Below are 24,754 nucleotides of genomic sequence, written 5' to 3'. Positions count from 1 at the left end.
GAGAAATTCAGGATACCCGGATCCGGATCCGTCGGATTCGGATCCGTGAATTTAATATCCGGATCCAGATTCATGGTTTTCAGATCTCCGGATTTTGGATATCCATCCCGATATTCTATTAGTCGCGGATATCCAGATCCAGATCCGTAAAAATAATTAAAAATAATATTTTTTTGAAAAAAATACTAACTTTTTTAATATAATACATAAATTAAATATTTATAAATATATTTATATATGTATATAATGTTGTAAAAACTAAAATATAATATTATAAGATTAATTCATGTATAAATACTAATATATCAAATATAAATATTAATGAAATTTTAAAATTTAATGTGTTTTAAAAATATAGATCTGAATCCGGACCTAAAAATTAAGATATCCGGATTCGGATCCGGGGACCCCGAATATCCTATTTTCGGAGCGGATCTCATATCGAATCCGGATCTCAGATAATAAATCCCAGACCTAGTTCTTGGTTGTAAAATGCCTACCAAAACAATTTATAACATTTAAGGTGACAAGACTACTCTCCAAGGTTTTTTATTGATTCTGTGAAAGACAACTGCAAAACAAAAGCAGCCAAGATATAGGACAATTTGGTCAACATTGATGGATGCGAAGACGAAATATATGAAACTTTTCTTTTAGATTCGTTAGATTTCTTTGTGATATGTACTATTTAGTGTAATAAAAAATAATTTTTTGAATAAATTTGTTAAAGACGAAGAGGAATTAGTCATCGAGTAAAAATGTAAAGTAGGTTTTTCAAAAAATATTTCTGTGAAGATATTTAAGGAGAACAATCATCTCAGTTAACAGAACTGAATTATATAAGAAATTATGAGAGTGTCCGCGCTTCGCGCAGAATATTGATTTATTGTTTTTAAAAATGATTTTTGGATAATGTGATTATGTGGTCAGTATTTATTGTGAATATCATTATTTGATGTTTTATAATGTTATGTAGTAGTTAGTAAGTTAATATATTATATGTTTGTCTTTTTAATAATGTGTTGTTGTATGTATAATACTACTTATTAGTGGTGAAATAAGTTTTTGATGTAAAAAATATTGAATTTTAATAACTTTGTCTTTAAAAATTTGTTGATTCTAAGATTAACAGCGTCAAAATTGTATTTTAGTTTTTCACATTTTTGAACATTACTCTTTTTAGATGTTTTTTGCACTTTCTCCTATATTTTGACTTTGAACTGTCACCATTTATGTATTTCGTTTACTTCTCCGGTGTGCAATGCTTCTCACCATCATTGGGAAAAGACTCACCTCCGTGCTCTTGTTTTCATCACCTTCTTTTTTTTTCTGTGAGATTATCTGGTATTTGTTATCGATCAGGCATATTAGTTCTAGGTTGTGTGGTTGTTTCTTACGGTGTTGTATGTTATTTTGGTCAATATTGATAGTTTTTTCTTTCGATTTTGGCTAAGGTTAGAAACTACATCTCGTTGGGTTGGGTCAGAGTTTAGTTGTCATTGATGTTGTTTTCTTTGTCGCTGGTTTGCCATAGATAGTCTCTGCTCGTCTTGGTTTTCAAGATCTGGTTTTTGGTGATCTGACTTCTATGTTCTTTTTTCATAGCTCGAGGTTGGCTCCACGGTTCATTGATTTCATTCTGTCTCTTATCTCTTTGTTCTCTCATCTCGTTGCACCTTTCATCGTTGATCACGTCTCTGGTGGCTCTCCCTTTCGCCATATTTGCTACTCCAGTTTGGATAGTGTTTTTCTTTGTGTATGTTTTGTGCGCTTGGAAGGTTGTTTATGGTCTCAAGCTTAAGCTTTGGTTTCTCGATGGTTGGCTTTCGTTTTCCCACACTAAGGTTGTTTATATTCTTCTCATGCATCCCTTGGTGTAGGTGTGCAGAGCTTTGGTTTCTTCTATTCAGAGTTTTGTGGTTCTTCGCTGTCATGGGTGTCTAGTATGTACTTGTTTAGTTTGTGAGGTGCTTCTTATCTATTAGCTGGTGGTTGTGCTTCTGGTGTTTTAGACATGCGTCTTTTTGTTTTGTGGTGACTTTGTTCTTCTGATGAATATTCTTTCTCTGACCCGCTTTTTTGGTTTTTGCGCTGGTGCTTGATCGCGATCCTTTGTGTTCCGGGGATTGTTTTATCTTATATTCTATCTTTTTACCTTTTTCTGGCATCTGCTTACTCTAACCAATACATTTTATGGTAAGATGAGATATGTTAGTCTTCTTTGTTGATCTTTTTTCAGCTCCAAATTTTTATTGAGTTAATATTAATATGGTATTTTGCTTTTTCTTTGTGATTGTGAAAGTTTTATGTTTAGATTATGTATTGCACTCTAATTTCTTTTTATTAGTTTGGTCATTTTATATTTTTAATAGTTAAATAAATATATAATTGGTAAATTAAATAATAGAAAATTGTAAACAAATAATAAAATAACAAAAATATGTTATTTTTAGTTATGAATAAATTAAATATGTAAAATTTATTTCTATAATTTTATTTATTTATTTATTCATACTGAATTTTAGTAAATAATAAAATAGATTATCAAAACTTCATAAGATAATAGTTATTGCGAAAAGGATTAGGTAGCACAATTAGAAAGTATTTGACCAAATTACAATAATCTAACAAAAGAAGAACCTAAAATGTAAAAAAATACATGGATGACATGTGTCGCAAAAACCCTCAGCCACTTGTCAGAAGAAGGGAAAAAATCAACTTTATATTTTTATATATATATATATATTTTAGAACTGAAACTGCAGTGGCGGAGCCAACCGAATCATTTAGAGGGGTCAATTTCCCTATAAATATATATTACTTGGGTCAATGAATTAAGTTAATGATAATTTTTCAGTTTTTTTTTTCCAAAATACAAGTAAAATTTTTTGTTACTAAAAATCCACATAGGTCAAGTGACCTCTATGCTAAAGCACTGTCTCCACCATTGGCAGGGGTAGAGCTGTTCAATATGGTAAAACCGAACCGTACCGAACCGTACCAAACCGTACCAAACCGAACCGAACCGAAATAGACAATATGGTTTGGTTTTGGTATATACCATATAAACCGAATGGATATAATTTTATAAAAACCATAGGATTTGGATATGGTTTGGTATATAACCGATTAAACCGAATAAACCGAACAAAACCGATTAAAAGTAGAAACATGTAAATATGTATCTATTTTAAAACAATACATGAAAATCTATTTGTTACATAAGTTAAATTTGTGTTAATAACTATTACCATAATTTTATAGTAATAAAAAACCTTTATTTGTAAAACACTGAACTATAACTAAATAACAATACATCGCAATTCATACATCTTATTTTCTAAGTCTTTTTTTGATCTTTTTGATTTATTTTAGTCTTCACTTAATTAATATGAAGATTATAAATTTGATGGACAATAATTAATGGAAAATTTTCAATTGAAAAAACATGACTTTAATGAACACTAAATATGGAAGAGTGGAAAAACTTTTCTTTTATGTTTCTGTTTTGTTTCATATTTTTATTTTCAAAATTTCAAGCTTTGATTTTAGTTATAGAATTGATTATTTTATTTGATGGTAGAAGTATTTTTACTTTTTTGTTCATCTATTTGAACATGTAATATATTTTTAATAAATGATTGTGTTGACAATATGACTCTAAAATTTATATAATATGATTTCAAACAAAATAATTATGTTTTTTGGTATAAAACTGAATAAACCGAAAACCGACGGTATATAAACCGAACCGAACCGAAGTAAATATAGATTTAGAATGGTAGTTATATTTTACTAACCGAAATACCGAAAACCGAAAAAACCGAACCGAAACCGAACCGATATCCGGATTGAACACCCCTAGACAAGGGCGAAGCTAGCTAGGTTGATGACTAAAGGTGCATGTGCACCCAGTCTATTTAAAATATTTAATTTTTTACCTTAGACAAATAGGAGATAGGTGGCTAATTTGGTAATGATGCACCCATAGTTTCTTATAAACCGGAGTTCAATGCCCCCCATACTGCTTTTATGTGTTATTTTGCACCCAGTTGTAATAAATCCTAGCTTCGCTCCTGACCACTGGCAGCATTGCTTGTATGCAGTTTCATCCCGCGTACTCCTATGTGTCCTCCAACAACTGGAAAATCACTTCTATAGGATCAAAGCTCAATACTTCTGCCTGTTATAAGCCATGAAGGCATAGAAGAAGAAGAAGAAGAAGAAAAAGAAGAAGAAGAAGAAGAAGAAGATAACCTAGTTAGCCCTTCACATTAACCAAGTTATAGACGCTAACAAAGAAGTGAACATTCATAATTCATAAGAAAAGTGAAATATATATGAGTGCAGACCACAAAAGTATTAGCTCTAACAACATCAATCACAGTGACTCCTATGAGTTTCTTTGGATCAAAAGTGACAGTTTTCTTGAAAACCTCAGTTGTTGTTGGCACCGTACCCGATTACTGATAATATTCGCAATCGCTTTCGAATAACACTTAGCTATAGCCTGCAAAGTGATTAAAACAGTCAATGTACCGCTTCATTCAAAGTTGATAGCAACGAAAACTGAGAGAACATTTTATATGTACCTCGACAACTATAGTGCCACCCTTGTGGATGCGGTCTGTGAGATATTGAGTGAAAGAGCAAGGAGGTTTCATCTGTAATAGACATTAAGATGAGAATATTTATGAACGATAATTCTATAAAACACTTTAAACATTCATAAAAATAAAAAAGGGTTCTATTTAACGTAATTTAGTGAAGTTACCTTTCCATGAGAGGCCTCTTCTCTAATGTGAGACCATACTCGTATTCCCAAACGTACATGTACATTTGGAAGATTTTGGCATCAACGAAAAAACAAACCATACACAAACAATTTATTTAATATAAATTTTATTTTCTAAACTTTTAATGAAAATATAATTATAAAAGATTATATTGAGCTTTTGCAAAAAAAAAAAAATTATATTGAGTTTGGTTCTTCAAAACTGCTAATTAACACGATTGTGACACATGGTAGTGATATATTTATAAATGTGATATTTGTTAAACTATATCATAATCAAAATATATATACTAAAATAATAAAATAAAATTTCTTAAAAATTAATTATAAATATTATTTAATAGTCTTATTATTATTAATTTTACTATTATTATTATTATTATTGTTACTATTGTTATTATTATATTTTATTATAATGTTTGTTTTAAAAGATATTAAAGATAGAGAATTATAAAAGCTAAACATTAACTTTTAAGAAAAAAATGTTAAACAAAAACGAATTGTAATATGATTGTGATATGTGCCAATTAAAAAAATAGATTGTGTATGTGTCAATAAAAACTTTCATTATGTGAAAATAACTTCTTATTTTCTTACAATATTAAATAAAGGAGATTTCTAAAAGAATTTTATTTTCTAATCTTAACCAATTAAGATTTTTTCCTTTTCTTTTAAATCATGACTAGAGCGATTGTAAAATTTTATTTAACAGTAATTTTTACTTCAAAATTTAATGATAAACATGATAGTAACAATTATTCGATTAACAAGAAAAATTGTAAAAACGAATTTTGAAAATTGTAACTTTTAAAAATATTTAATATTAACTGGAAATAGTTATTTGATAGAATTTTTTTTTTAAATCCTAGAAAAAATACAATTGTAAAACATTATGTAATATTAATTTCCTTTTCTAAAATCCTACAAACTGTAAAAGAATATTTGATAGTGGTTTTCCTTTTTTTTTATAAAAAAAAAATCCTAAACAAAAGAAATTTGTATAATATTTTTAGGTTCTAACCAAAATAGAATTGTAAAAATTTTATTTGATATTATTTTTAAGAGAGTGTTTGATGATGAACATGATACTAAAAATTATATAATTAGCAAAAGAAGTGTAAAATTAGTATTGATACGATTCGTAAAAATAGCAATTTTGAAAATATTTATTTATAACTAAAAATAATTATTTGATAGCAATATTTGTTTTCTGAAATTATAAAGAGATGAAAATTTTAATAGGTTATATGACAATAATTTAACTTTTCTAAAATCTTAAACAAAATTGTAAAAGAGTATTTAATATTATTTTTTATTTTTTAATTGTAAATAAAATGAAGATTTATAAAATAGAATGTTTTCCTTTTTTAAAAAATTCTAGCAAAATAAAAATTTAAAGATTTATTTAATAAAACATTAAATTAGTACATAAGAATATGTATAATGTTGTCAGTGATTCGGTTATTTTATTTAACTTTCTTTTCTTTTTACTTTTCATTTCTTATTTCAGATTTTGTTCAGTTTAAATGTTTATGTATAGTATTTTTTCTCATCTATGCACCATACCTATAAAATACAAATATTAACTTGAACTTATGTATGAAAATGAGTTTTAATTATAAATAAATCTCAAACAACATATGCAAAAAACAATTATAATACTATAATAAAATAATTTTTTATTTTATAGTTTTTATTAAATTAAAACATCAAACAACAATGATTTAGAGAGCTTTATTTTCAGAGAAAAAAATTAGTGATTTAGAAATTTACAATAATGAAAGCTACAGCAAATAAATCTACATATTAAATTCTATAGCAAAAAATATAAAGCTACAGCCCTTACCAATCTTCTTCTTAAAAAAGTTAATTAGGTTTTGTATTGATTCAGAAAGTATTTTTTTTTGGTTTAAAAAGTTTAGAATGTTTGGTTGAGGGTAAACCAATTAAAAGTATCGTGTATATGATATTATATAACATTTTCCGTGGAGAAATAGAGAAAAGCTGCATTAGAGTAGGATCGGACCCCATATCTCTTGACGCAAAAATGCTTCATGTTCCACTGGCCTATGTTGTTTAATCGTTTAAGTTTCACATATATTAATATATTTATAATTAAAAATATATAAAAACTAGATTTCGCGTATTTCTCACTTAATCTTCGATTTTTAATAACTAGCTAGGTTCAGGATTGCGATCCAACTAGCGCTTAACTTACGCGCAAACCTTTCATACACTATAATGTTGTTAGTGATTCGATTATTTTATTTAACTTTCTTTTCTTTTTACTTTTCATTTTTTATTTCAGATTTTGTTCAGTTTAAATGTTTATGTATAGTATTTTTTCTCATCTATGCACCACACCTATAAAATACAAATATTAACTTGAACTTATGTGTGAAAATGAGTTTTAATTATAAACAAATCTCAAACAACATATGCAAAAAACAATTATAATACTATAATAAAATAATTTTTTTATTTTATAGTTTTTATTAAATTAAAACATCAAACAACAATGATTTAGAGAGCTTTATTTTCAGAGAAAAAAATTAGTGATTTAGAAAGCTACAATAATGAAAGCTACAGCAAATAAATCTACATATTAAATTCTATAGCAAAAAATATAAAGCTACAGCCCTTACCCATCATCTCCTTAAAAAAGTTAATTAGGTTTTGTTTTGATTCAGAAAGTATTTTTTTTTGGTTTAAAAAGTTTAGAATGTTTGGTTGAGGGTAAGCCAATTAAAACTATCGTGTATATGATATTATATAACATTTTCCGTGGAGAAATAGAGAAAAGCTGCATTAGAGTAGGATCGGACCCCATATCTCTTGACGCAAAAATGCTTTATGTTCCACTGGCCTATGTTGTTTAATCGTTTAAGTTTCACATATATTAATATATTTATAATTAAAAATATATAAAAACTAGATTTCGCGTATTTCTCACTTAATCTTCGATTTTTAATAACTAGCTAGGTTCAGGATTGCGATCCAACTAGCGCTTAACTTACGCGCGAACCTTTCATACACTATCCCCCTGCTTCTTTGTCTAGTGGGTTGGAACCCCTAAACCCTAAACCATAACCCCCCCCCCCCCCCCCCCCCCCAATCAAGTGGCGATGTAAATACAATGAATATATATATATATATATAAAATCAGAATTTAAATGGTTAAAAATATTTAAATTACTTTTTTAATACAAAAAACTCATCATAAAATTATACTATATTGATAATATAAAAATTTAATTAAGGATTTAAGAAGCTTCGTGCCTAACTGAAGCTTACATGTAAAATTGTTAATAACATTTTAAATAAATTAAAATAAAATATTTCTTTAGTCCTGGTTCCCTTGGGCTAAATCTGAGCCCAGATGGGGCTACATATCAATATACTTGGGCTTCAGAAGCCATTTGAACTAAAATATTCGCTTGGCGAAGAAAAAGGGAAAAAATATAGGCGAATCCATAAAATACTAAACTAATCGGTGTAATACCTAGGAGAGCAGAGAGAGAGACGTTACGATTCAAAATTCAAAAACAGAAAACAAAAGAGCGTGGCGGTTTGGTAATTAAGAGTAAAACATAGGGGCAGTATTGGGAGAACAAGAAATCGTGGCTCCTGAGTGTAGGCGCTGGTGTATATATACAGTCGCATCAAAACTCCAAAACCCTCAACACACTCACCATCTCTTCCGTCTTCCTATTTTCAAATCGAACCATGTCTCTGAGGCCTAGCGCGAAGACTGAGGTCCGACGTAACCGGTACAAGGTTGCCGTCGATGCGGAGGAGGGACGGCGGAGGCGAGAGGATCACATGGTTGAGATCAGGAAGAACAAGAGGGAAGAGAATCTCCAGAAGAAGAGACGCGAGGGGATCTCCGCCGCTCCTCAATCCGGACAGGTTGATCTTCCTTCTGCCAAGAAGGTATCAATCAGATCATATTAATATCTAATTTGAGATCCGATTTCGTTATTAGATTCAAAGTTTCCTGCGATGTTTTATGTGTTGTTAGAGTGAAATAGTATGATGAGATCATAACCGGAGTAAACCGGAGATAGATTAGATGAGATGAGATGTGGATAAGAAAGTATAAGGTGTGATTTGTGAATGCAGTTGATAGAGAATCTACCGGAGATGGTTGCTGGGATATGGTCAGAGGATGCCAACTTACAACTCGAGACGACTACTCTCCTCAGGAAACTGCTTTCTCTTGGTTTGTGGTTTTCATCTTTATTAACCTTAACAAATCAGTGTTTTGGTTAAAGAGACTTATTTGTGATCTTTCTTTTTTTTGTTGTAGAGCAAAACCCTCCTATCAATGATGTTGTAGGATCTGGTGTTGTTCCTCGCGTTGTGACGTTTCTTTCGAGGGATGATTTTCCCAAACTTCAGGTGAAGAGACGCACTTGCATTGATTATTATTCATCTGTTTGTTAACTTTTTGTTTTTTGCTGTTTTAGTTTGAGGCGGCTTGGGCCCTCACCAACATTGCTTCAGGGACATCAGAGAACACTAATGTCATCATTGAGAGTGGTGCTATCCCCATATTCATCCATCTTCTCACCTCCCCTAATGAGGAAGTCCGCGAACAGGTTCCAAATTTAACTCTTTTAGACCTTAGGACGAGGTGAGATTTTACCATTCTAACTTGTCTTTTGAAAATATAGGCTGTTTGGGCGCTGGGAAATGTTGCTGGAGACTCCCCAAAATGCCGTGATCTTGTCTTGAGTCTAGGTGCCATGTTGCCTCTTCTGTCTCAGTTCACTGAGCAGACAAAGCTCTCAATGCTTAGGAATGCTACTTGGACTTTGTCAAACTTCTGCCGAGGGAAGCCTCAGCCTTCTTTTGAACAGGTTCCATTCAAGACTTGAGATTTTTTGGAGTCCCCCCAGTAAAGATATTCTAACATTTGTTTTTGTTTGAGCAGACAAGCCCAGCTTTACCAGTTCTTAAGAAGCTTGTGCAATCAACAGATGAAGAAATTCTCACAGATGCTTGCTGGGCTCTGTCGTACCTCTCGGACAGCTCAAACGACAAGATACAGGCTGTTATCGATGCTGGCGTTATCCCTCGCCTCATCGACCTCTTAGCGTGAGTATATAATTGATATGTGATAAATTAAACATTAATGGTTACATTATTATCTGAATGCTTAACTCTTACACTTACTTTTGTTAGTCATTCGGCGCCGGCAGTGCTGATTCCTGCTCTTCGCACCATCGGAAACATTGTTACTGGCGATGATACACAGACTCAGGTGCATATATATACAATTCACAGTTTAGTTTTCAGGGAAAAAAAAAGAATGTCTTAACTTACTCTATCACAACAGACGGTTCTCGACCATCAAGTGCTTCCTCGTCTATTGCACCTTCTTACAAACCCTTACAAGAAGAGTATCAAGAAGGAAGCTTGCTGGACCATCTCCAACATTACAGCTGGGTGTTCTCAACAGATACAAGTGAGTTTTGTTTATATAATAACAACATGTGGCTTTAAATGCGTGTCTGGTTACCCGAATGTGCGTGCGTGCAGGGAGTGATTGAAGCAGGTATCATTCAGTCTCTTGTTGGGGTGCTCCATAACGCAGAGTTCGAAGTGAAAAAAGAAGCTGCTTGGGGGATCTCAAATGCTACTTCTGGTGGCACTCATGATCAAATCAAGTAAACTATAAAAAGCCTAATGTTTCCTTAACAACAACCAAAGATAATTTTCTAAAAAAGCATGTCTTTTCTTCTCTCTCAGGTTTCTGGTGAGCCAAGGCTGTATCAAACCACTGTGCGATCTTCTAACCTGCCCGGATCCGAGAATCTTGACGGTTTGTTTAGAAGCGTTGGAGAACATTCTGGTGGTTGGAGAAGCAGTGAAGAGCCTAGGTCATACCGGAGAGGATAACCCTTATGCTTCAATGATAGATGAAGCTGAAGGGCTTGAGAAGATTGAGAATCTTCAGAGCCACGACAACAACGATATATACCAAAAGGCGGTGAAAATCCTCGAAACGTTTTGGACTGAAGACGATGATGAAGAAGGATGTAACGATGAAAACCACGCTCCTCAAGCCGGTTTCCAGTTCGGAAGCGCTAACGTTGCTGCTGCTCCTGGTCAGTTCAACTTTATGTGAACGGTGATAACGTGAAGTAAAAGAAGTTCTCTTAGTCTTTTCTCTGCATCATGCACACTCCTCACAACTCGTGGATATGAAGAAACACTGTACGGGTAGTATCTTTTTTGTCTTTTGAAGTTTGTGAAACAATTATGTTTGGTGTGTTTTTCAATAACGGATCTGATCTCTATATCAGAGTGGAAATTAAAGTTCATTTGTTTGCTTCTGTTTATCAGTCTTATATTAGGATGTTTGCACCGAAACCATGAACATGATTTTAGTAAACCGTAATCATGGTCGTAGTTTCTTTGCTTTTTTGGAATCAAAGAAAATTATTACCATATGTGTTAGTAGTTTAGTTAGTGTCTTCGACTTTAGAGTTTATCCACAATAGATTTGATTGATAAGAGACAGTTTTCACATGGTCTAAGAAAAGAGTTTCAATTTGGTTCTTCACCAAGATTCCTTGTGTGTTTATCATCATTCCCCACAAGCTGTAAATTTAAAGAGAATCACATTCTAAAGTTGATATTGATGATGAGGTCTTAAAAGAAAAATAGGAAGACATCTTTTTGGGACCAACATAGGAAATGAAAGAAAAGCTTTCTAAATATGATGATTTTTTCTTGGGTTCACTTCTTAGGATAAATCTAAAGGTTCACCAACCAGTTGTCATTTTAGATATACTATCTTTTAATTAAGAAAACAAAATAATTTGTCAAATTATATTATGCTTTTAAAATAAAAATAAAAGATTAAATAAATAAAAATATGTTAGAAATATGAGAAGTGTTGCTGTGAAAGTTATGTCTTTCTCATTAGTTCTCACTATCAATATATACTGGAGATTCATACAAGGGTTTACAGCAAATGAGAGAATCTACACATTTAATACATATTGATTACATTCATTACAAAGATACAGACTTGGTCAAAGCTCATAAATGTTCCGGTTGAATGAGTCTTCATCTTGACTAGTCTTGGACGAATGTAGACGGAACGGAGACGGGTGTAGACGGACTGGATAGTCGGGTCGAATGTAAACCTCCTTGATGGTTAATGGCAATCCACATATCCATACAATGGATTTATAACACTCCCCCTTGGATGCCATAACCATATCGGGCTTGTAATGTGCTAACGTTGCCTCATTAAAACCTCTCTCGGAAAACCCAAAACCCAGTGTGGTAAAAAGAGAAACCAAGGAAAGGAAAAAGAGTACAACACACATTACTCCCCCTGATTTAGACATCACTGAAGGTCCTTGAGTCTTCGCATGCCAATCTGCTGCGGGAGCTTCCTGAATGTGCTGGTGGGAAGTGACTTGGTGAAGAGGTCGGCTGAGTTCCCACTTGACCGGATTTGAGTGACGCTGACCTCCTTGGCTTTCTGCAACTCATGTGTGAAGAAGAACTTGGGTAGTACATGTTTGGTTAGGTCACCTTTGATATACCCATCTTTGAGTTGAGCAATGCAGGCTGCATTATCCTCATATATGATGGTCGGACCATTGTCCTCGACCATTCCACTATCTGATCGGATGTGTTGAGTCATAGACCTCAACCATACACACTCACGACTTGCCTCATGCATGGCTAAGATTTCTGAGTGATTAGATGATGTGGCTGCTATAGTTTGTTTCATGGAACGCCATGATATTGCAGTACCACCATAAGTAAACACATAACCGGTTTGGGACCGACCATGGTGTGGATCAGATAAGTAGCCTGCATCTGCAAAGCCTACCAAACCATCTTTGGTTTCATTGGTATAAAATAGACCCAAATCCTTAGTTCCTTGAAGGTAACGTAGGATATGTTTAATTCCATTCCAGTGCCTTTGGGTCGGACATGAACTAAAACGGGCTAGGAGGTTCACGGCAAAACATATATCTGGTCTAGTGTGGCTAGCCAAATATAGTAACGCTCCTATGGCACTGAGGTAAGGCACTTCAGGACCCAGGACATTCTCATCATCCTCCTTAGGACGGAATGGGTCAGTGTCCACTCCAAGGGACCTCACGACCATTGGGCTGGTCAATGGGTGAGCATGGTCCATGTTAAATCTCTTGAGTACCTTTTCTGTATATGCCTTTTGATGCACAAGGATTCCTCCTTTTATGTACTCAAGTTGTAACCCCAAACAGACTTTGGTTTTACCTAGGTCTTTCATTTCAAACTCTTTCTTGAAATATTCAACTGTTTGGGCGATTTCCCCAGGGGTTCCAATGATGTTCAAATCATCAACATACACTGCTATGATAACAAATCCTTTGTTTGCAAACTTCTTTATAAAGATACATGGACTGATAGGGTCGTTCTTATAGCCAACTTTGGCAAGGTATTCGCTTAAGCGGTTATACCACATTCGACCACTTTGCTTAAATCCATATAAGGATTTGTTCAGCCTTATGCAGTGTTCTTCTCGAGAACCTTTATTAGCTTTAAGCTCAATACCCTCTGGTAATCTCATATATATTTCGTTATCCAGTGGACCATAAAGGTATGCGGTTACAACATCCATTAACCACATATCCAAATTTTCTTTGATGGCCAGACTTATTAAAAATCGAAATGTAGTATCCACCACAGGAGAGTATGTCTCCTCATAATCAATGTCTGGTATTTGTGAGAATCCTTGTGCTACAAGCCGTGCTTTGTATCTTACAATTTCACCATGTTCATTTCTCTTCCTCACAAATACCCACTTATATCCCACTAGTTTAACATTATAAGGTGTCCGGATAATCGATCCAAAGACATTCCTTTTCTTAAATGATTCTAACTCCACGTTTATGGCTTCTTTCCATTTGAGCCAATCTGATCTTTGAGTGCACTCTAGTATAGACGTTATCAGCACGATTGTGCTCTCCACCTGAGAAAGCTCTCTCCGCCGGCGTTCCCCTTTCCAGCCAGCTCCTCCGGTGCTCAGCCTTTGCTCCACCGGCGCTCAGCCTTCTCTCCACCAGGCCGCCTCTCTCTCTCCGCCGGAAAACTCCTCTCTCTCTCAAATTCCGGCCAACTCTCAGCCTCTCTCTCACGGTGGTCCTCTCAGATTCTTGTGGTGAAAAAGGTAAACAAATCAAAACCTTGAAATCTAAAGAACACCATTATATCTGAAAGAAATCTAGGATCTATATGAATCCATAACTTATAAACAATCTATGGATTTAAAATATTAATCTTGTTTCTATGATCCATATGAAACTTGATTCTAAAATTATTTTGAATCCATAAAACTTAAAATTCTCTAAAGGTTCTATGTTTCTCTAAGAACTTATAAACTTATTAAAATACCTAAAGATCTATATGAATCTTGTTTATAAAAACTTATGAATCATAAAATTATTAGAGAAAGCTTAAACCTTTTGATTCAATCCTTTTGTTTGGCCATTTTACCAGATGTGATAAACATAAGTGTATAATCTGGCCAAAACAAAACTCCATCAAATCCTTGCTGTGCCATTTTCGGTCAGATCCCCAAAAAATCAGTCAACCCATCAATAAATCGAAAATAAATTCATTCATTGCATATCCTTGACTTTTAATATTTGTTTTGTAACTGTCAAAGTTTTAAAAACCTTTTATGATTTTTATAAATGCATAATCGATTTTATAAATGCTTGTTTGATTTTATTAAATGCATATCTTTGACTGAAAATTATTTCTAAAGTTTTATAGACCATGGTCTTGTTTTAAAATTGATATGTCATAAGGTATAATAAAATCTGTTTGAAATCATTTGATCATATTGTTGTTAATTAAACCAACTATAAACCGATTTTATCTCATACTGAATTTTGATCACATAGTTTGCTAGTTAAAATAAAACTTGATCGAGTTTCATCCTTGAACCTGATTCTGTGATTAAATTATGTACTGATCATTTGCATACCTGATAGCATCATTTAGTAAATCATTAGATCGAACTTGAATCATCCATGAACCGACCTTTGCATGCATCCAACTATCATATTGTTAAAACTGGACATAGGTAACACATAATTGAAACCAAACATACATGTTCGCATAGCTTTAGCAATGATGATACTAGTGTGTCTGAAGTGGTTCATGTTGTTTGCATTTAAATGATTCACACTGTTTGCATATAGTTAGACAAAATCGATTTCCATTTAAAATTTAGTACATTTGCTTTATTCGAAATTATAAACCAAGTTTTAACCGATTTTGAAAATCTACTTTGGTTTACAAATATCTTGAACATTATAAAATTTATTTGTCTTGTCCATGATGCATTTTAATCCATCCATATTGATTGACAAATTTTTTATCTTAATGCATATAAAATATTTTCTGAAAATAAAATGCATAATAAACCATCATTAAATAAATCACCAATCTCCTTGGCATATAAATTCAAATTCTGAATTATATCATGAATCTCATAAAGATTGTCTAAATCCATTGCTTAGATCTAAATATACATTCAGCTATTTCTTGATCCATGCATCTCATTTAAACAAAATGATGATTGATCTTTATTCAAATTCTAAAGGGCTTTAACCAACCCAAAATTGAATTATAAGGATCAATAGATGCAATGACCAATTGATTACTCATACCAGAAATGCTTAAAGCAAATAGATTATGTGATTCGGGAAAAGTCTTATTAAAATCACAAATCATATGCATCAAAGCTTCTATTGCTTTCATAAAATTTCTGAAAGCTTGAACTTGCTTGTTAAATAATCAGATGTTGAGAGGAATGTTTGAACCATCAGATTACCCTGCCTTAAATCTCGCTGGAGATAATTACCTAGAATGGATAAAGAACACTCGTGTTGCCCTAAGTTCCAGAGGACTTGGAAATTGCCTCAATGAGTGCCTTAATATTGGTATCCTTGAAAGTGAAATGCATAGAGCTATAACGATTATTCATTATCATCTCACTGAGGAGCTAAGAGACCTATACCTCCATGTTGAGGACCCTTGTGCCCTTTGGCTACAGTTAAGGCAAAGGTTCAAACCGGTATTACTGTAAAAGGCTAACGATCAATGGAAAACTATCAGGTTCACGGATTTTAAATTTGTGGATGAGTATAATTCTGCCCTGATGGATATAGTTGACGGTCTTATACTATGTGATGAAATAATAACAAATGAGGACTTAATATATAAGACCTACTCCACCTTCCATCCAGAGGATGTGCAGCTGATTAACAAGGCTAAGAAATTCACCATCTATGAGGACCTCTTGTCATATCTTTTGGCTTCCGAACAGAGAAAACAGAAAATCATTCTTGTCACCATCGACAAAGCTGATAAGCTTCTGAAAAGAATCCGTGAGCTAAGAGAACGATTTTATAAATGCTTGTGCCATCTGGTCTTTAACCAGATTATTTGGCTTTATGCCATGTGGTCTCTTAGCTCACGGATTCTTTTCAGAAGCTTATCAGCTTTGTCGATGGTGACAAGAATGATTTTCTGTTTTCTCTGTTCGGAAGCCAAAAGATATGACAAGAGGTCCTTATAGATGGTGAATTTCTTAGCCTTGTTAATCAGCTGCACATCCTCTGGATGGAAGGTGGAGTAGGTCTTATATATTAAGTCCTCATTTGTTATTATTTCATCACATAGTATAAGACCGTCAACTATATCCATCAGGACAGAATTATACTCATCCACAGATTTAAAATCCGTGAATCTGAAAGTTTTCCATTGATCGTTTGCCTTTTACAGTAATACCGGTTTGAACCTTTGCCTTAACTGTAGCCAAAGGGCACAAGGGTCCTCAACATGGAGGTATAGGTCTCTTAGCTCCTCAGTGAGATGATAACGAATAATCGTTATAGCTCTATGCATTTCACTTTCAAGGATACCAATATTAAGGCACTCATTGAGGCAATTTCCAAGTCCTCTGGAACTTAGGGCAACACGAGTGTTATCCATTCTAGGTAATTATCTCCAATGAGATTTAAGGCAGGGTAATCTGATGGTTCAAACATTCCTCTCAACATCTGATTATTTAACAAGCAAGTTCAAGCTTTCAGAAATTTTATGCAAGCAATAGAAGCTTTGATGCATATGATTTGTGATTTTAATAAGACTTTCCCCGAATCACATAATCTATTTGCTTTAAGCATTTCTGGTATGAATATAATCAATTGGTCATTGCATCTATTGATCCTTATAATTCAATTTTGGGTTGGTTAAAGCCCTTTAGAATTTGAATAAAGATCAATCATCATTTTGTTTAAATGAGATGCATGGATCAAGAAATAGCTAAATGTATGTTTAGATCTAAGCAATGGATTTAGACAATCTTTATGAGATTTATGATATAATTCAGAATTTGAATTTATATGCCATGGAGATTGGTGATTTATTTAATGATGGTTTATTATGCATTTTATTTTCAGAAAATATTTTATATGCATTAAGATAAAAAATTTGTCAATCAATATGGACGGATTAAAATGCATCATGGACAAGACAAATAAATTTTATAATGTTCAAGATATTTGTAAACCAAAGTAGATTTTCAAAATCGGTTAAAACTTGGTTTATAATTTCGAATAAAGCAAATGTACTAAATTTTAAATGGAAATCTATTTTGTCTAACTATATGCAAACAGTGTGAATCATTTAAATGCAAACAACATGAACCACTTCAGACGCACTAGTATCATCATTGCTAAAGCTATGCGAACATGTATGTTTGGTTTCAATTATGTGATACCTATGTCCAGTTTTAACAATATGATAGTTGGATGCATGCAAAGGTCGGTTCATGGATGATTCAAGTTCGATCTAATGATTTACTAAATGATGCTATCAGGTATGCAAATGATCAGTACATAATTTAATCACAGAATAAGGTTCAAGGATGAAACTAGATCAAGTTTTATTTTAACTAGCAAACTATGTGATCAAAATTCAGTATGAGATAAAATCGGTTCATGGTTGGTTTAATTAACAACAATATGATCAAATGATTTCAAACAGATTTTATTCTACCTTATGACATATCAATTTTAAAACAAGACTATGGTTTATAAAACTTTAGAAATAATTTTCAGTCAAAGATATGCATTTAATAAAATCAAACAAGCATTTATAAAATCGATTATGCATTTATAAAAATCATAAAAGGTTTTTAAAACTTTGACAGTTACAAAACAAATATTAACAGTCAAGGATATGCAATGAATGAATTTAATTTCGATTTATTGATGGGTTGACTGATTTTTAGGGGATCTGGCTGAAAATGTCACAGCAAGGATTTGATGGAGTTTTGTTTTGGCCAGATTATACACTTATGTTTATCACATCTGGTAAAATGGCCAAACAAAAAGATTGAATCAAAAGGTTTAAGCTTTCTCTAATAATTTTATGATTCATAAGTTCTTATAAACAAGATTCATATAGATCTTTAGGTATTTTAATAAGTTTATAAGTTTTTAGAGAAACATAGAACCTTTAGAGAATTGTAAGTTTTATGGATTCAAAATAATTTTAGAATCAAGTTTCATATGGATCATATGGATCATAGAAAAAAGATTAATATTTTAAATCCATAGATTGTTTATAAGTTATGGATTCATATAGATCATAGATTTCTTTCAGATATAATGGTGTTCTTTAGATTTCAAGGTTTTGATTTGTTTACCTTTTTCACCACAAGAATCTGAGAGGACCACCGTGAGAGAGAGGCTGAGAGTTGGCCGGAATTTGAGAGAGAGAGGAGTTTTCCGGCGGAGAGAGAGAGGTGGCCTGGTGGAGAGAAGGCTGAGCGCCGGTGGAGCAAAGGCTGAGCACCGGAGGAGCTGGCTGGAAAGGGGAACGCCGGCGGAGAGAGCTTTCTCAGGTGGAGAGCACAATCGTGCTGATAACGTGTTAGAAATATGAGAAGTGTTGCTGTGAAAGTTATGTCTTTCTCATTAGCTCTCACTATCAATATATAGTGGATGTTCATACAAGGGTTTACAGCAAAGGAGAGAATCTACACATTTAATACATATTGACTACATTCATTACAAAGATACAGACTTGGTCAAAGCTCATAAATGTTCCGGTTGAATGAGTTTTCATCTTGACTAGTCTTGGACGAATGTAGACGGACTGGAGACGGGTGTAGACGGACCGGATAGTCGGGTTGGATGTAAAACTCCTTGATGGTTAATGGCAATCCACATATCCATACAATGGATTTATAACAAAATAACAATAGTTCTAAAAAAGATTATTTAAAAAAATATTTGTTTTTAAGATTTAGAGTTTAGTGTTTAAGATTTATAATTTAGAATTTATACAAATGTTTAGTGTTTTTCCAAAGGTTTAGGGTTTACCCAAGGGTTTAGGGTTTTCCCAAGGGTTTAGGATTAGAGTTAAGGGTTTAGTGTTTTGTAACATGTTTAGTGTTTTTCCAAGGGTTTAAGGTTTACCCAAGGATTTAGGGTTTACCCAAGGGTTCAGGGTTTAGGATTTGAGTTTAGGGTTTAGTATTAGAGTTTAGGGTTTAGTGTTTTGTTGACAACATTATTTTTTTTTAATTCGTTTTTTATATATTATTTTTATTTATTTTTAAATTTTATTTTAAAAAGATAATATAATTTGCCAAGTTATTTAGTTTCCTTAATTAAAAGATATTAGATCTAAAATGACAATTTTATATTGGTTGGTGAACCTAAAGGTTCAGTCTAGGGCACATGCGGACCTACGTTAGGGAATAGTGTGTCAGATGCAACAGGTTAAATATATAGTGTTGGCTTTTTAGCCATAAACCAAATTGATTTGGCAGCTCGGTTGGTTATTTTCTTTCTCTAATGATCCATCTTTTCTGAGGTTCGAATCTCCTTGTCACCATTTTATGACTATTTTTCTTTAATATACTTTAGACATGGACCAAAGCCCAATTTCTGACCCCTCCCTAAAATTTGAAGCTGGGTCCGCCACTGTCCTGTGGATGAACCCAAGAATAACTCTTTATATAATTATAAATCACCAGTTTTTTTTTCTTTTTTTGTATTCTCTAGATCCACCTTTGATAGGTGATGAAATAATTCAGGAGTTATGTTTGATCTCAGGAAAAATGATGATGCGTTAAGTTAAGTGAGAGCTCTTGTCTGTTTTTATTGTGCTCAACGACAACAATTACCAACAACGAGACGAATAGTCCCACCGTCAAAAACTGAATAAACTTAATTATCTACCAAAACTCGTGAAATATTCACACGTGAGTTATGGAAAGGAAGGGAAGGGGTGGGGGGTTGATTACTACTTTAGTTTATGATATCATTTTTGTATAAGTTTACGCACTAAAAAGCTAACATTGATATTATTTTCCCGTTGCATAAAAGAACTGGTCTGAAGCTTTCATGATTTCATCATAACAATAGCACTTGAATAGTTCTTCTGGATATGGATCAAAATTTCATATATCTCCATCTTAATCTCATTCTTGAGTGAAATGAAAATGAGTCGGGTCCGGGTTTCCGTTTTCGGGACCCACGAGGACGGAAACTGGGTGAGAATCCGAGTCAGGAACCGAGTGATGGTCGTGGAAGCCAGCTTGGTTTGAATTGTAATGGGCCTAAGCGTAGACCGTACGGACTGTCACCATGTGCTTCAAAGACCAACAAAATATATTTAAAGATCGATAAAAAAAGAACATAAAAGCTTCTTCTCTTAAGGGTACGTTAACGTACGTGTTAGATTTTACGTAGCAAAGGTAAAACTTTAAGATTCGCATTGGTCGTGTCCGTTCTGACAGACTAAACGACAACGTATTTATATGAGTATTAAATTGTTTTCGAACGGCAAAAAATAAATAAGGTATTTTACTTTTATTACGAACGGCAAATCTACATAGAAGACATTAAGCTTTTGAGAAAAACTTCACCGACTCAGATATGAACTGTATGTACCTAGGACAGAAAACATCAAAACGGATCGTTTGACACACAATGCTAAAAAACAAATGTTTTTTTGTCGTAAATATCGATGCATAGTTGCTACTTTAGTTTACAGAGTTTACATGAATCTGTGAATGTTTACCATTAAATAAATAAATAATTAAAATTGTTTTCAAGAACAATTATGAGATTACTGAATAATATAAGTTGCAAATTCTGATATATGTTCTTCTTCGTTTGATACCAAATGTCATGGTAACATAATTTTTTTTGTTATAGAATAAATATTATTTTATTTTAATGCAAAATTTATTAATTTTTTTATTAATTTTTCTTTTGTTGTTTGAAATAATGTTAGGCAATATGATGCTTTTATTTAAAAATATACTACAAATCAAATATTTTTTTTAATTTGTGTACATAAATGTAAAATAATTTATGGAATCGTAAGTGATTTTGTGTTTTTTGTCAAGATGTTTTGATTATACTTTTCCATCCTTCTCTTTGGTTGGTAAATTTACCTCTTTTTTTTTTTTTTTTTGTAAACTGGTAAATTTACCTTTTGCTCTAATGTAGTATTGCTTCTTTAAATTCCATTTACAGTATATGAATAACTAGAAAAATAGCATTGAACATAGCCGGTATATTTAAGGAGTACATTCTTGTAGAATCACCCAAAAAATTTAAATACTATATCTGCACTAATTAATAACATAACCCTTGGTCAAAAAAAAACATCAATAACTTCTGAATATTTTATTATGAACAATTCAGTCGATTAATCTTGTTATAGTTTTTTTTTTTTATATGCAAAAGCAAAACATAACCATGTGTAATCTCTAAACCAAAAACCTAACTACCACTAGTAACTGGTAAAGTTTATAATTGGGATTACATTTACATCGTTAGATGTTTTTCATAATATAATCCAGGAAAAAAACATTGATCAGATTGTTGTAATAATTGCAAAAACAGACAATGACAGCTGTGTCTTTAATCGTTACACTAAACACAAATTTATTTTGTTTTTTCTTCTTCTTCTTCTTTAGTATTAAGAAATATCCCACTTGACATAAATAATCAAATACGAGTAATTACAAATACTGATGCAATAAATACAAATAATTAAATATGTAAAAATGCATTCACTTCTCACACTCTCTCGTTTATATAGAAGAAATTTAAAAATTAAATAACTAAATCAACGATTCATTCTCTCTCTCTCTTTCATCTTCTCTTCTTGTGCCTGCAGAGCTCCGAGCAGGGAGAGAAAGAAAGGTTTAGAGTGCACTGTGCGTCGCAGGGTGCTTCTCTAATTTCTTATCCTGCGCCTCTCCACCTTCTTCTCCGAGGAACAAAAGCTCTTTCACACTATAAATTACCGCATTGAAGAAATCGAATTTGCGTTTCGGATCTTAATAAGCGTTTATTGAAATGCTTTGGATCACGAGATTCTCTGCATTTTTCTCCGCCGCGATGGCAGTGATCATCTTATCTCCATCCCTTCAGTCGTTTCCTCCCGCGGCGGCGATCCGGTCGTCGCATCCGGATCGGAGTTTAATCTCATCCTTCAGAAAATCCCCGGCCTTCCGCAACGCCGAGGAATGTCTCTCCTCCGCGGCAGATTCCAACGTCTGCAACCCTTCGTTAGTCCACGTGGCGATCACACTCGACGTCGTATACCTACGCGGCTCAATCGCAGCCGTCAATTCCATCCTCCAGCACTCGCTGTGCCCCGAGAACGTCTTCTTCCACTTCATCGTCTCAGAGACGAACTTAGAGTCGCTGGTGAGATCGACTTTTCAAGAACTGAGATTCAAAGTTTACTACTTTGCCCCTGAGACGGTTCGTGGTTTGATCTCTTCCTCCGTGAGGCAAGCCCTCGAGCAGCCGTTGAATTACGCTAGAAACTACCTCGCGGAGCTTCTCGAGGACTGCGTTAACCGGGTCATATACTTGGATTCGGATCTCATCGTCGTCGACGACATCGCCAAGCTCTGGAAAACGGGTCTGGGTCCGAGGATTATCGGAGCTCCGGAGTACTGCCACGCGAATTTCACTAAGTACTTCACCGGAGGGTTCTGGTCGGAGGAGAGGTTCTCCGGGACGTTTCGAGGGAGGAGCCCTTGTTACTTCAACACAGGAGTGATGGTGATAGATCTGAAGAGGTGGAGAGGAGGTGGGTACACGAGACGTATCGAGAAGTGGATGGAGATTCAGAGAACAGAGAGGATCTACGACCTCGGCTCCCTCCCACCGTTTCTGCTTGTTTTCGCCGGTCACGTGGCTCCCATTCCGCATAGGTGGAACCAGCATGGGCTCGGTGGGGACAATGTTAGAGGTAGCTGTCGTGATTTGCATCCTGGTCCCGTGAGCTTGCTTCATTGGTCCGGTAGTGGCAAGCCGTGGTTAAGGCTCGACTCCAAACGTCCTTGTCCGTTAGATGCTCTATGGACGCCTTACGACCTGTATCGACACTCGCATTGACGAGCTACACAACATGGTAATATTCTCAGCACAAACTCTGTTTTTATTTAAAGAAAAATCAGTTTAGTTTGTTACTTGCTTTTATGTTTTGTTTGTTCATCAGTAGTTGAACGAGTAGTCACTGACTTTAAGTTAGTTCTTAAAGCTACTAACTTTTTCTCTGTTGATTTTGAACACTTGTGAAGCTTAACCCTTTTGTGGGTATGGCATCATCATCATATATTCTTGCATGGAAGCTCTAGATTGTTTGCAAGATTAGAATTTTTCTTGTTTTGTCTAGGTGATAAACTACTGTTCTTCTGTCGGTGGATATATGATATTCACACTGTGCCACTAGGTATGTTGTTTTCATCACATGGAAAATGAGTGGCTCCTACTAGGGTCTGGTGATAAGACCAACACAGAACCACAGTTATATTGACCATTATTGTTCAAACTTGTCTTTTTTTTCTTAGTATCATATGATGCATTTAGCTCAGAGATAAGTCATCTTTAGTTTAGTCTCATCCTGGTTTTAGTTTACTGGTTCTGGTATTAAGAGAAATCTTGTGCTTTATTAGTGTCATATCTTTGTTTCAAGAGGGGTGTGTTTAGCTACTAATTAGATAAACCATGCTAAGTTTAAGAGAAGAGAGTAAATAGAGAGACGTGTGAAGAACTTTCTCTTGGCCATCGCTGTTAATGCAGCTAATTAGAGTTCCAAGAGTTGGTTTATTTGTTCTTGTGTTGGTATCTACAAAAATGTGTGTGACCCCACGTTCTCTTTTGTTCTTTATAAAAATGTCGAAGAAAGCAGAGGGGACCGATTCTTTTAGGACCCCAGTGTAGGTGACAGCGGCTTTTAGAATCTAACCATTGATTGGCTTGAGCCAGCTGGTTATGTTCTAATCACATGTGGGTCTGATTCATTTCGCTTGATAGTTTTTTATTTCTCAAAGTATCTGGTCATTAAATATTTATTTTGTAATGTCTTAAAAAGAAAATTGAAATTTACTTTTTGATAGTTTTAAAGCAGCCATTTGGTGTTATATGAAGAGACTGGGGAATAGAGGAAGGTTTCATCGGATATTTACCGGTTCGGTAGAAAATCAGACGGTAGCTTTTGTTTGTAGAAGATGAAAACCCTTAACCGGGTAAAATGGGGTTTGGTTTAGCCAAACCGGAGACAATTGAGATTTGGGGGTGGGATCATTTTTTGTTGGGGGAAAAAGAAAAAAACAGAATTAGGTTATTCATGTGGATGAGACTGTTGTTCTTATCATTAATTTGTTTTCCTTATATATTTTTTTGGTATTTTGTGCAGATACTTGTATTAGTGTCCCCTCATTAAAAAAAATCATGTATGTCTTGGTTAATGGCCTATGTTCCTCTTGTAGCCTCAGTTACAACTTACAACAATGCCATGTTCCTCTCCTAATGTCGGTCCAAAAAAGAATAAAATAGAAAAAAATATTATTATTATTCTTTCAAAATAAAATGAGAA

General features: G+C 33.7%; 3 protein-coding genes across 6 annotated transcripts; 2 read left to right on the top strand and 1 right to left on the bottom strand.

Moving 5' to 3' along the window:
* The first annotated feature begins 8,467 nt into the window (after positions 1–8,467).
* On the top strand, positions 8,468–11,136 carry LOC106398972 (importin subunit alpha-3-like). The gene is made up of 10 exons (XM_013839464.3): positions 8,468–8,728; positions 8,918–9,017; positions 9,105–9,196; positions 9,265–9,396; positions 9,472–9,657; positions 9,732–9,895; positions 9,983–10,061; positions 10,137–10,265; positions 10,340–10,467; positions 10,550–11,136. Exons 1-10 carry the CDS (start codon positions 8,522–8,524, stop codon positions 10,926–10,928), a joined length of 1,596 nt encoding a protein of 531 aa, XP_013694918.1. The 5' UTR covers positions 8,468–8,521; the 3' UTR covers positions 10,929–11,136.
* A 5,140-nt stretch (positions 11,137–16,276) lies between these two features.
* On the bottom strand, positions 16,277–16,819 carry LOC125584299. The gene is made up of 2 exons (XM_048752608.1): positions 16,626–16,819; positions 16,277–16,574 (listed from the first exon to the last, which is right to left on the bottom strand). Exons 1-2 carry the CDS (start codon positions 16,817–16,819, stop codon positions 16,277–16,279), a joined length of 492 nt encoding a protein of 163 aa, XP_048608565.1.
* Positions 16,820–21,840: 5,021 nt separating this feature from the next.
* Positions 21,841–24,631, top strand: LOC125586377 (probable galacturonosyltransferase-like 6). Of its 4 annotated transcripts, none has more exons than XM_048756439.1 (2): positions 21,841–23,287; positions 24,575–24,631. In XM_048756439.1, the coding sequence occupies exon 1, from the start codon at positions 22,219–22,221 to the stop codon at positions 23,269–23,271; it is 1,053 nt and encodes a 350-aa protein (XP_048612396.1). In that variant the 5' UTR covers positions 21,841–22,218; the 3' UTR covers positions 23,272–23,287; positions 24,575–24,631. The 4 variants fall into 4 exon arrangements, with proteins under 4 accessions (XP_048612396.1, XP_048612386.1, XP_048612391.1 ...); XM_048756429.1 differs by having other exon boundaries at positions 24,287–24,631; XM_048756434.1 differs by having other exon boundaries at positions 24,284–24,631.
* The last annotated feature ends 123 nt before the right edge of the window (positions 24,632–24,754 follow it).

The sequence above is a fragment of the Brassica napus genome, chromosome A2 (assembly GCF_020379485.1).
Source record: "Brassica napus cultivar Da-Ae chromosome A2, Da-Ae, whole genome shotgun sequence".
Taxonomy (NCBI): Eukaryota; Viridiplantae; Streptophyta; class Magnoliopsida; order Brassicales; family Brassicaceae; genus Brassica; species Brassica napus.
Note: the sequence above shows the minus strand (reverse complement) of the source record. Positions and strands in the feature narration are given on the sequence as shown.